This window comes from Vigna umbellata, chromosome 6, assembly GCF_029865625.1.
Source record: "Vigna umbellata cultivar VRB3 chromosome 6, Vumbellata_1.0, whole genome shotgun sequence".
NCBI lineage: Eukaryota > Viridiplantae > Streptophyta > Magnoliopsida > Fabales > Fabaceae > Vigna > Vigna umbellata.
This window is the reverse complement of record NC_142170.1, coordinates 32,444,926-32,458,610: the sequence shown is the minus strand read 5'-3', so window position 1 is coordinate 32,458,610 and position 13,685 is coordinate 32,444,926. Positions and strand designations below refer to the sequence as shown.

Below are 13,685 nucleotides of genomic sequence, written 5' to 3'. Positions count from 1 at the left end.
CTAATCAAAAGCATACCCTAAACCCTAGGTTTCCCCTTTATTTGTACTAATTAATTCCCTCCCAGAAAGGTAAAGAATAATATAAAATAACCCTATTTATTATAATTATCTGATAAGAATATCTTTAGCCTTATTTACTATATTTAACTTATACGTAATAATATACTGTGATATGGCTCTATTACTCTAATTATCCTCTGCTGAATATCTTCTCAAAAGATCTCTCTTATCACTTTATTTAATTTCCCGCCCATCCTAACTGCTGTGGCAGTTAGGATGCTTTCTTGCTGTCCCAAAACATCTCAAAATTTCAATTCACTAAGTAATTGTTTAAGCCACACAAGCTCGCAAGTAGTAGATGCCATAGCTCTATATTCTGCTTCTGCGCTGGACCTTGCCACAACACTTTGCTTCTTACTTTTCCAAGATATCAGGTTGCCATCAATAGAGACACAATATCCAGAAGTAGACCTCTTATCAGAAGGGGAACCGGCCCAATCAGCATCTGAATAGCAAACGAATTTTGTATCGTTGTTAGGGCCATATAGCAAACCTTTTCCAGGTGATCCTTTAATATACTTCAGTATGCGAACAACTGCATCCCAATGGTCTTCACATGGGGAGTTTAGAATTTGACTCACCACACTAACTGCGAAGGAAATGTCAGGACGCGTAACAGTAAGATAGTTTAATTTACCAACTAATCTTCTGTACCGTTCAGGATCTGAGAAAGGCTCCCCCTGATTTGGTAGGAGTTTGATGTTAGGATCCATAGGTGTCTCAACAGATTTACAGTTCATTAACCCTGTTTCCTCCAAGATGTCTAACGCATACTTCCTCTGAGATATGACAATACCATCATTGGATTGTGCTACTTCAATACCCAAAAAGTACCGGAGTTTGCCAAGATCTTTGGTTTGAAAATGATGACAAAGGTGTTGTTTCATCTGAGAGATGCCCAGATAGTCGCTTCCTGTGAGAACAATATCATCGACATACACTATTAAGTAGATACATCCAGCACTCGAGTGGCGATAGAACACTGAATGATCCGCTTCACTGCGAGACATACCAAATTGTTGAACAACACAACTGAATTTACCAAACCAGGCCCGAGGAGACTGTTTTAGGCCATATAAGGATTTGCGAAGACGACATACCAATCCAGATGACTCCCCCTGAGCAACAAAGCCAGGCGATTGCTCCATATAAATTTCTTCATGCAAATCACCATTGAGGAAAGCATTTTTGACATCAAGTTGGTAAAGAGGCCATTGTCGAAGAGCGGCCATTGCAATGAATAGGCGAACAGAGGTCATTTTTGCCACTGGAGAAAAAGTATCACCATAATCCAAACCAAAAATCTGTGTGTAGCCTTTGGCAACCAATCGAGCTTTCAGACGATCAATTGTGCCATTAGGGCCAACCTTGACAGCATACACCCACCTGCAACCAACAACAGACTTTCCAGATGGTAATTGGACAAGCTCCCTAGTTCCACTTTTATGTAAAGCACTTAATTCATCCAGCATAGCTTGACGCCAGCCAGGATGAGTTAAGGCATCACCCACAGATTTAGGAAGTGACACAGAAGAAATGGATGAGAGACAAGTGTAAAAAGATGGAGATAATCTGTGGTAACTGTGAAAGTTTGAGAGATGGTAAAAATATTATTACTGTAGTTAAAGTTTCTATTACACAGAAAAGTCCTATATAAGGAACAATGGACTAGCCCTAAAAGCCCAAAACTAAAAGGCCAGTTATACAATACAATATATTTCAACACTCCCCCTCAAGCTGGAGCATATAGATCATATGCACCAAGCTTGGAACATATACATTGAATCCTAGGCCCCCTTAGAGATTTGGTCATAATGTCTCCGAGTTGTTCATTAAAATTGACAAACTCAGTAACAAGTTCCTTAGTCAACAACTTCTCTCTAATAAAATGACAATCAATTTCTATATGTTTTGTTCTCTCATGAAACACTGGATTGGAGGCAATATGAAGGGCTGCTTGGTTGTCACAGTACAATTTCAACGACTCATTTCCACAAAATTTCAATTCTTGGAGAAGTTGCTTGATCCACACAAGTTCGCATGTAGTCAAAGCCATAGATCGGTATTCAGCTTCAGCACTAGATCTAGCAACAACACTTTGTTTCTTACTTCTCCAAGATATAAGGTTCCCTCCAAGTAGAACACAATATCCTGTAGTAGATCTTCGATCTATTGGAGAACCAGCCCAATCTGCATCACAATATCCTTCAATCTGAGTGCTTCCCTTGTCCTCATACAACAATCCCTGTCCTGGATTTCCTTTTATGTATCTGAGAATTCGAATCACTGCATTCCAATGGTCAACATGTGGATTCTGCATAAATTGACTCACAACTCCCACTGGATAAGAAAGATCAGGTCTTGTTATTGTAAGATATATGAGTTTTCCAACCAGCCTTCTATATCTCTCTGGATCTGAGAAAGGTTCGCCTTGATCTCTCATTAGCTTTTGATTTGAGTCCATAGGACTATCAATAGGCTTGCAATTTGTCAAGCCTGTTTCCTCTAAAATATCAAGAGCATATTTCCTTTGTGAAATGATGACACCTTCTTTTGACTGTGCCACTTCAATACCAAGGAAGTATTTTAGACGACCCAGATCTTTAGTCTGAAAGTGGTTGAACAAATGATTCTTTAATTGAGTAATTTTAGTGTTGTCATTCCTTGTAATAACAATATCATCAACATACACCATGAGATAAACACATTTGTCAGGAGAAAAATGACCATAAAAAACTGAGTGATCCGCCTCACATCGTTTCAATCCAAAATTTTGCACAACCCGACTAAATTTACCAAACCAAGCACGAGGTGATTGTTTGGCCATAGAGGGAACGGCGTAATTTACAAACTAACCCAGACTCCCCCTGAGTAACAAACCCAGGAGTTGCTCCATGTATATCTCCTCTTCCAGATCACCATGGAGAAAGGCATTTTTAATGTCCAATTGGTAAAGTGGCCAATGACGAATGGCAGCCATAGCAAGTAAAATACGAACTGTACTGGTTTTAGCCACAGGAGAAAAAGTATCACAATAATCAATGCCATAAACTTGAGTATATCCCTTAGCTACTAGACGAGCTTTGAGACGATCAATTTCACCAGTAGGACCAACCTTAATAGCATAAACCCATCGGCAGCCAACAGGCTTCTTACCAGGAGGAAGAGGAACAAGGTCCCAAGTACCATTGTGGTCAAGGGCCTGCATTTCATCAACCATGGCTTGACGCCATCCAGGATGATCAAGTGCCTCATAAATATTATTAGGAGTCTTAAGGGAGGATAAGGAGGAAACAAAAGAGAAATAGGTAGAAGACAAACGATGATAACTCAAAAAATTATAAACAGGATATGGATTACGAGTAGAACGAATACCTTTTCGAAGGGCAATGGGCAAATTATCATCTGAGTCAGTAGAAGACGAGGAGGATGAAGGATCCATGGTCTGGTGAGCTGATGGAGGAGGAGATGAGTCTAGAGGATCTTCATTGTTCTGAGCTTGAGATTGTCTCCGACGCTGATATGTGAGAAGAGGTGGAGGAACAATGTCATTCACATTTTGAGTTTGAGGTATAGAAGCAGGAATAACCAAGGGATCACACGATGGTAGAGGCAACATTTGTTGAACAGATGAACGATCCTCCACAGAGGACGAGAAAAACGGTGTATCCTCAAAGAATGTGACATCAACAGACATATAATATCTCTTGGTGGAGGGAGAATAACATTTATACCCTTTCTGAAGACGAGAATATCCCAAGAAGACACACTTAATAGCCTTTGCGGATAGCTTATCAAGACCTGGAGAAACATTATGGACAAAACATGTACACCCAAATACACGTGGGGAGATATGATATAGAGTGTCATTTGGAAAAATGATAGAATGAGGAATTTTATTCTCAAGAGAGGAAGAAGGCATCCTATTGATTAGAAAACAGGCAGTGAGGACTGCATCGCCCCAGTGATGTACAGGAATATTAGTATTCAACATCAAGGAGCGTGCAGTTTCAATGAGATGTCTATTCTTCCTCTCTGCAATACCATTTTGTTGTGGAGTGTGAGGACATGTTGACTGATGTAAAATTCCTTGGGAAGATAAAAATGAAGAAAACGCTGAAGAAAAATATTCCTTAGCATTATCACTACGAAGGATTTTAATTGTCTTCCCAAATTGGTTCTTAATTTCATTAATAAAGGACACAAATATGGACAAAAGTTCAGATCTCTCTTTCATTAAATAAACCCAAGTACATCGAGAGAATTCATCAATGAAGGTTACAAAATAATTAAAACCAAAAGAAGTGACACGACTTGGTCCCCAAATATCAGAGTGAATAGTTGAGAAAGGAGAATTACATAGTGTCTCAGACTTTTTAGGATGAGAAGATCTAACATGTTTTCCTAATTGACACGACTCACAATCTAAGACTTGAATGTTCTTGAGACTTGGAACCATCATCTTCAACTTGGATAAACTTGGATGGCCCAACCGATCATGCAAAAGTTTTGGAGATGAAGTGGTAAAATAGGAAACTGAAGAGCTATGTTTCAAAAAATAAAGTCCTCGAGACTCATGTCCTTCTCCAATCAGGCGACCCGTACCATGTTCCTGTATAACAAAGGAATTAGCAGTAAAGGTTACAGAACAATTTAAGGAACGAGTCAATTGGCTCAAGGAGATTAAATTGTAAGGACAATGAGGAATATACAAAACAGAATTTAAATTTGGTGAAGGAGATAAGGAAACTGTGCCAATTCCCTGAGATGCAACTTTGGATCCATTGGCAACAGCAATTAAATGAGGAATTTTCTGAGAGGACATGGAAGAAAATGAAGAAATAGTACCAGAGATATGGTCTGAGGCACCTGAGTCAAGGATCCATGGATTGTGACCTTCCACAGATTGAGATATACAGGCAGTTGACACATTGGACATGGAAGAGGATTGGTCAGGATTAGAAGATTTTCCAGACTTATACTTCAAAAATTCTTGGAATTCTTCATTTGAAATTTTGGGTTCGAGATCATCAGATTTCGAAACATGAGCGACTTTGTCAGGATATCCATGTAAGGCATAACATTTCTCTCGAGTATGGCCTATCCTCTTACATTATGTGCACTGAGGACGCATACCACGGCCACCACGTCCTCCTCGGTTGCCTCTGCCTCCTCCTCTTCCTTGTGGTGCTACCATAGCTGATGTTTCAATACCACCAATTGAACTTTCGTCTTTAACTAATGAAGGTACCCGAAGAAGTCGAGTAACTAAGCTGTCCATTGATGGAACTTGATCACCAGCTAACATTTGATCACGAACATGATCAAAATCTGAATGTAGACCTCTTAAAATTAAGACCATATAAAACTTATCAAGCTTCTTGTTTAGGCCTTCTAAAGAATCAGCCATAAGGAAATTCTTCAATTCCTCTACAGCAGCACGGGTCGTTCCTATGTAAGTAACCATATCTTGATTGGTTTGTTTGAGGGAAGTCACTCTTTGAGTTGCATCAAAGAGACGTTGCACATCATTAGCAAAGATATCCTGAGCTTTTCTCCAAAAGGAAGAGCACGATTTGTAAGGTCTTAAAATTTCTAAGACTTCTGGTTCAACAGATTGCCATAAGACAGCACATAGTTGAAAATCAAGTTTCTGCCATTGAGATTTCTCTTCTTCAGGAACGGTGGAAACATCTTGTTCAAGATGATCATGGTGTCCTTGACCAAGAAACCATAACTCCACGGAAGAAGACCAAGTTAGATAGTTTTTCCAATTGAGTTTTGCAGAAGTAATGGTTGGAGTAGCAGAGAGAGACGGTGTTCCAAGCCCAGCCATTATAAAGCCAAACAAGAAAAGAGGGGAAAAAGGTGTGGGAAGAAACCCTAAACGGAGCAACCGTCAACGGAACAACAAATCAGAGACCACAATACACTCAGGAGACGGAGGCGAAACGACCGGCAGTGGCGCGGTGAAGATCCGACACGGGAGAGGCGGCGCGTGAAGCCCACGCGCCCGAGAGAGGTTAGAGAGAAACGACGCGTGACGGCGCGTCGAAAGAAGGATGAGGCGGCGACCACCAGGGATGGGTCGCGCTCGTCGAGGCGCACCGAACCCTTAACTTCGCCGGAAAAAAGGCAGCGGCGGCGGCGGACGGCGGCGGCAACGGCGGACGGCGGCGGCGAAAGCGACGGTGAACGACGGCGCGGATAGTGAGCAGCGACGAACCCTAACCAGCTCTGGATACCATGTGAAAGTTTGAGAGATGGTAAAAATATTATTACTGTAGTTAAAGTTTCTATTACACAGAAAAGTCCTATATAAGGAACAATGGACCAGCCCTAAAAGCCCAAAACTAAAAGGCCAGTTATACAATACAATATATTTCAACAGTAACTAAGAACAGTATAATGGGGGGAAGGGTTACGGGTAGAGCGTATACCTTTACAGAGGGCAATGGGCAAGTCAGACTCATTTGCTGGAGCCGGAGGAGACACAGGAGGCGGCACTGGAAGTGAGTCATGAGGGAGACAATTGCGGCGACTATAAACCTGAAAGGTTGGTGGTGAAGGACGATCCTGTGGTGAATGAGAGTCTAAAGAAGGAGGAGACAAAATGGGTGGAGCATCACCAGGAGGATCACAGATAAGAGGAATATCAACAGTAACAGGGAGAGGTACAAAACTAGAAGATAGATGTGTAAAGTAAAAAGAAGATTCATCAAAAGTGACATCAACAGAGATAAAATGACGATTGAGGGATGGGGAAAAACACTTATAGCCCTTTTGTGACCGTGGAAATCCTAAGAAGAAACATTTGTGAGACCTAGGAGATAACTTATCAAGATCAGGACTAAAATCATGAACAAAACATGTAGACCCAAAAACTCTAAGAGGTAATGGATGTAGAGGGTCTTGAGGAAATAAGATAAAATAAGGGATTTTGTTATCTAGGACGGAAGATGGCATGCGGTTGATAAGATAACATGCCGTGAGAATAGCATCACCCCAAAAACGTGAGGGTACTTGACCATGAATGAGAAGTGTACGAGTTGTTTCAATAAGGTGTCTATTCTTGCGCTCAGCCACCCCATTTTGTTGAGGGGTATAGGCACATGAGGTTTGGTGAAGAATGCCATGAGAAGCCATGAAATGTTTAAACGGTTGAGAAAGGTATTCACGGCCATTATCACTGCGTAAAGTGCGAATAGAAACCCCAAACTAAGTTTTTATTTCATTGAAAAAAGATTGAAAAATAGAAAACAACTTAGAATGATTTTTCATGAGAAACAACCAACTGGAATAGTCATCAATAAAGGTAACAAAATACTGAAATCCGAAAGTTGACTTAACACGACTAGGTCCCCAAATATCAGAATGAACCAATGAAAAGGGGGATGACGCTCTTTGTGAAACACTACGAGGAAAGGAACTACGAGTATGTTTACCTAACTGACAAGACTCACACGACGAACTTGATAATTTCGACAGACTCGGAACAAATTGCTGCAGTTTGGCAAGACTTGGATGACCTAATTGAGCATGAAGAAGGGATGGTGACTCCATGATTACGCCAGCATGTGGAGAAGGGCTGAGATGATATAGGCCATGAGACTCACATCCTGTGCCAATCATGTGTTTCGAACTCCGGTCCTGCAACCAAACAGAATCTTTGGTAAATGAAATAACACAATTAAGGGAACGAGTTAGACGACTTACGGACAATAAGTTAAAAGGAGACCTAGGGACATAAAGTACATTATCAATGGATATGAACGGAAAAATATGAACAGTACCAATACTATGAGACGAGACTCTAGACCCATCAGCCATTGTTACCAGTGATATGATCGGTGGCGCCTGAGTCAAGGACCCAAGATCCGAGAGAGTGAGTCAGACCAACAAAAGGGGTACTTGTGCGTATAACAAAAGCAGATGTATTGGAACTAGAGTGCTGACGGTCCTCATACCATCTGAGAAATTCCTGAAAGAGTACAGGGTTATTTATGGTATTTGATGAAGTAGGATGGTCTGCAGACAGTGATCGGGGAGGTGGATCAGAATTAGCCATTGCTATAGGTCGAGGAGGACGTCCATGAAGTGCATAACATCTAATCAATTTTGTGGCCTAGCTTGCCACAGTGGTCACATTTTGGACGTCCTTTACCTGGTTGGCGAGACCGACTCCGATCATCAAGTTGGGCAGCCATGGAGAGGGAGAAACCCTAAAAATCCAAAGTGCTCCGATTGACGCAACGACCACAGATCCAGAAAGAGGGCGAGGAGGCGATCATGGCGGTGCTGATCGGCGGCGGAAATCTCCTGCGACGCGCTGGCACGCGCGACGGGAAGCGGTGGCAGCGGTGGCAGCGGTGACTGTTGCGGCGACGCGTGGAGGCGCGTGGGTGGTCCGTTCGCCGCGATCTTTGGACCACGGTGGTCGCCCGGCCGAGACGATTCCGATGGTGGTCGTCGGTCGATTCTGGAACTCCGGCGACGGCAGCGGCGGCGGCGGCGACTGCAGTGATAACGGCGGTGATGGGTACCGGAGACCGTGGAGTTGGCGGGAACTATTCCTGTGCTCTGATACCATGTGAAATAATAGAGAAGATTAGGAGAAATCTCCCTTATGTGTTTAGCATACACATAGGGTAGTTTATTTATAATGTAAGATAAGGGTTAAACCCTAAATACAGAATGGGCTAAGCCCAATTAACATAAACACACAACTTAACATCTAACACATCCAATATCATAGGCTTTTGACCTTTGGCGATAATGAATCTTCCATGGAGATTGAATCCTCTGTAAACATCTTCTGGGTTAGTGATGGATAAAGAATCCCCTTTTTGGCATGGTTTAGGTAGCTAGGATAGAATAGGAGCAACCACTTCACAAGACAAAGCTTGAAGACAAGATTTAGAGGCTTTTGGTGGGATATAAGGCTGATTATTGAGGGTTATGGGACATTACCAGTGATAAATGTAAGGTTCCTCCATTTCCTTTCCAAAACCAGACACCAATGGCTCAAGGACAAATATAGATGTTGCAATCTTGGAGAGAAGATGACCGCAGATTCCATCTAAGTGTGTCATATAGTTTAATACATACTAAGTGGAAAACATGATTCTATTTATAACATAATTAGATTTTTACTTTCTGTTCTACCTTCCACAGATCTTCTCATCCTTATTGTGGTAATTTAACTTTGCTCCATGTTTAAGTTTCCTCCCTCTTTTATGGTTTCTTTTGAAGTCATTATGTCATGTTGCACATTTTATTGAGTTACAAATTAAGCAAACAACTTTCTGTAGTATATCATCTGGTTTCACGAGTGAAAAATACTGAAAATATATGTTTGAATGAAAGTAAAACTATCTTGAAAAGTTCATGTCAATATTTTAACATGTGGCAGTATATCGTAGGTTGCAGCCTGGGATGCAAATCTTGTAACTCCTCACAAACGCATGGGGAATGCAGGTGTTGATCTAGAGTGGCTCTGTGATGGTGAGGACCAGAAAATCTATTGAAATTTTGTTAGTGCAATGTTGAAAGATTGTTGTGTTGCTTAAAATTTTGAAATGAGTTCAATTTCTTCTCTCCATTTTCTTTTTATACATGTTGATCGGTCAACAGTAGGGTAAAAGTTACTTATGAATATAGTTAAACTTATGGCTGCAAAAACTCAGCAAAAATGCCTTTTGCTATAGGAGATGTGCATGAAATATTGGTTGAGTTGGAAGGAATGGGTGGTGGCGGAAAGGTTCAGATGGAGGTATGTTTCTTAAGAGTACAAATTTTATGGGGAAAAGTTATTTTCTGTATGATTTGGTAGAACAAATATTACAACTTACAACTTCATATGGCAATATATGCATTTGTATATTTTATTACTTGCATTAAACTGTTTCCATTTTAGCCATCTTGTACTATTTTAATAAATCTTTATAGGTTTTAATGTAAAATTTGACTTCTTGAACTTCAATCAGGACTTTTGATATAAGCTATATGCTTTATGTATTTTTGAAATATTTATCTACATATGTGCTTAATTTGGTATAAATTCTGTTGTGTTGTTTAAAGGACAGGTTATGATGTAATGAATCATGATTGTGATAACTTTTGGATTTTAGGTAAAATATAAAAGCTATGATGAAATTGACGAAGAGAAAAGGTGGTGGAAGATACCTTTTGTTTTAGACTTTTTAAAGATAAAAGGTTTTGATTCTGCATTCAGAAAGGTTATTGGCTCTGATACAGTACAGGCCCGCCAATTTGTGGAATATGCATTTGGGCAGTTAAAGTCTTTTAACAATTCATATCTTCTGAAGGGCCGGAAGTCTGATAATAATGATGAGTACGACAGTGAAGCTACAGGGGAACTGACTGAATCTGCTTCTATATCCAATATTCCTTCCATCGAAGCTGGTAGTTCAGAAGCCTCCAATGAGGCTAGCAGGGAACAGAGGAACTCAAAGGAATTTATCAGACATGGCAATGATACTGAAAATGGACATGCTTCTGAATTGCCAGCAAAAGTTAGTGAGGAAGAATTATCAAATAAAATTTTTTGGAGGAATTTTGCTAATGTTGTTAATTCTAGTATCGCTCAAAAGTTGGGTCTCTCTGTTTCTGAGAAATTTAAGTGGGACGGATTGGAGTTTTTAAACAAAATTGGCTCACAATCTCAAAATATTGCAGAAAGCATTTATGTTCAATCTGGTCTTGCAATGCCTGGCAGCACAGATGATATGAATGATAAAACAAGTGGCCAACCTGCCGTCACTGTGTTTCAGTCTTCACTTCCTGAGGTTAAAAAAGCGACACAAAATTTGATGAGGCAGACTGAGTCAATTTTAGGAGGTTTGATGCTTTTGACTGCAACAGTTTCTAAAATAAAAGATGAAGTGGATTCATCAGAAGAGAGGAAAGTGAAAGAAGATTATACTAAAGCAGGAGACAAGGACATCCAATATTCTGGTAGTCAGAAGCTTCCCAACTCACAGAGTGGAGTAGTGCTGGATGATAAAATAACTGAAGAGATGAAAGAACTTTTTTCTACTGCTGAAAGTGCCATGGAGGCTTGGGCAATGCTGGCCACTTCCCTGGGCCAACCTAGTTTTATTAAGTCGGAGTTTGAAAAATTATGCTTCTTAGATAATGCATCCACAGACACACAGGTGTTTTGTTTATAACCTCTTCAATAAGTCCATTTCTCTGTTTTCTGTGAATTTTCAATTGGCAATGCATGTTTGTGATATATTGCCAATATCTTATTTTGTGTGCTGCTTTCTATTTTCTAAGTCTTTAGAATTTTCAGGTTGCAATTTGGCGTGATTCTGCACGAAGAAGGTTGGTGGTTGCTTTTAGGGGAACAGAACAGGTAGTTTATATTCTTGTTCTTTAAGGTGGTTTATAGCATCTGGACAGTTAAAGAAGCATATACTTTTTATTTTTCAGTCTCAATGGAAGGACTTAAGAACTGATCTAATGCTTGTGCCAGCTGGGTAACATTCTTTTCCATCCTAGTTGTGACTTTTTTTGTGGTTTGGTTTAGTTTTAACTTAACCAGTATCTCATTGTTTTATAGTTTTAATCTTGTGAGTAATTGTGTTGTATCATTGTATGTATTTGATAAATTTAATCATATTTGATACTGTTAGATTTTTTGTGATACTGTTTGAAATCCCACATTGGCTAAAGATATGGTCAAATTATACAAACTTCCCCTTAAAAGTTAATTTTGCGAAGTTGATTTAAGTTTAAAGTCTATTTCTTAAGATGATTTTTGAGTTTAATATAGTATATAAGCGGATGCAAATATTATTTTACAAGCTGGTTTTTGTGAAGTTGAGTTAATCTTAAAGTTTACTTTTTAATAAATATATTTGATTCTTTTGAAACAAAATATTTGGCAAAAAAACTGATAATAGATAAAATTAAAAATGAGTAGAAAAGGTAGTGAAAATCAATAGATTCATGTTTTGGGGACATAAGGCAGCAAGATATTTTTAGTTCATTGAGAAAGTACACCATTCTTCTTTCTGTTGTTGGTATTGACTGTTATTACTTCAAAATGTATTAGAAATGTCAGTTTTTGAAGTTCTCAGGTGCACTAAAAATTCTTTGGTGCTGTGTCAAATCATAATTAGTTTAGGGATTGATTAAAATTACTTTTGGTTTAACCATATTATTTCCTTTCATGACTACCTTTCCCATGAATTTCACAGGCTAAATCCTGAAAGGATAGGTGGAGATTTCAAGCAAGAGATTCAAGTATGTTAATTGTAGTAAGGTTTATGGTCAGACATGTTTGGTAGGTTTTTTGAAGGCTTAAGAACATATTATTCGTTTGTTGTTGATGATGCTATGGTTTTTGTAGGTTCACAGCGGTTTTCTAAGTGCATATGATTCAGTAAGGACCAGGATCATTTCTCTTATTCGGCTAGCAATCGGTTATGTGTAAGTCATGTGAAAGTCATGTGAAAAAGGTTTTTGTACCGAGCACACTGCCTTGTAATTGTGCTGTATTTCTTAGAATATTTTGAAAATCCCTTTGCTTTCCAACGTGAAGCTTTTATAGTTGACTAAATAAGTGCTTATATGAGTTAAGTGACAAATGAATTACTTATTGTCATGAACGAGCTAGCCCAAAAGCTTAAGCTTGGGGTGTAGGTACAACTTGAACTACCAAAAATATAATTTTATTGATAACTATGTGATGGGTTCTATTGGGAGGTTATGATTTAGGAGTTACAGCTGTTGTGTTCTTGATAAGACCCGAGTGTTATGTGCAATTATGACACTTATATGTAAAAAATAAATGCTTTAGAAATCAACTCAATATTAGAAACTCCGGGGTGACAGTTATGTGTAGAAAATTATTACTTCAGAAATCAATTCTATATTAAAAACTCCAGGAAGGCAGTTATGTGTAAAAGATAACTATTGCTATTTTGTTATGTATTAGAAACTGTAGCATGAAAATATGGGTGGAAAATAACTGCTGGTAGTAGTGTATTTGGAGTATATGTGATTGGTGTTTGTGTAATTATTGACGAGTGTGAAGTTGTTTGTGATTTGTGAACAGAGAATACGGTTGTATGAGATGTTTGTCTCTAGGACAGAAAGTGTATTGATCTATTTAAAGTGATAAGGGAGCCTTTTGTCTCTGGGACAAGTGTTTTAAACTATTACATGTGATTCCAGTGTTTAATGTTATATTTATTACTTTTTTTATCAATAGCGTTTCTATCAATTATACACACAGTTTGATTGACAGACCTATATGAGGGTATTAAGGTTTCAGTTTGTTGCATATGGTCTTTGAAGGAAAAATCTCCTTAAAAGGGGTAAACCCTTGTTTGTTGAGTGCTTGTACAGTAAATCTGGTCATTAAACCTGATTGTTTTGTTAATACAGTACATCTCAAAATTTGATTTGCTTTGACAAACAAAAGTTATTTCTTGTTCCAGAGATGATCATTCTAAGTCACTTCACAAATGGCATGTTTATGTGACTGGTCATAGTTTAGGTGGTGCATTGGCAACCTTGCTCGCACTTGAACTTTCATCCAATCAATTAACGAAGTAAGTTTACTATTTCTTATATACTTCATTTCTTTAATC

General features: G+C 39.0%; 1 protein-coding gene and 1 pseudogene across 1 annotated transcript in view; one reads left to right on the top strand and one right to left on the bottom strand.

Moving 5' to 3' along the window:
- The window catches only part of LOC124841048 (putative triglyceride lipase), a 52,778-nt gene that overhangs the window by 14,908 nt on the left and 24,185 nt on the right, over positions 1-13,685 (top strand). Inside the window, exons 6-13 of the mRNA XM_088092434.1 lie at positions 9,483-9,564; positions 9,768-9,832; positions 10,191-11,237; positions 11,378-11,440; positions 11,518-11,564; positions 12,288-12,333; positions 12,440-12,519; positions 13,533-13,646. Of these exons, the coding sequence (XP_087948560.1) occupies positions 9,483-9,564; positions 9,768-9,832; positions 10,191-11,237; positions 11,378-11,440; positions 11,518-11,564; positions 12,288-12,333; positions 12,440-12,519; positions 13,533-13,646 (1,544 nt within the window). The remainder of the gene's footprint in view (positions 1-9,482; positions 9,565-9,767; positions 9,833-10,190; positions 11,238-11,377; positions 11,441-11,517; positions 11,565-12,287; positions 12,334-12,439; positions 12,520-13,532; positions 13,647-13,685) is intronic.
- Positions 1,507-2,635, bottom strand: LOC148197250 (secreted RxLR effector protein 161 pseudogene; annotated as a pseudogene).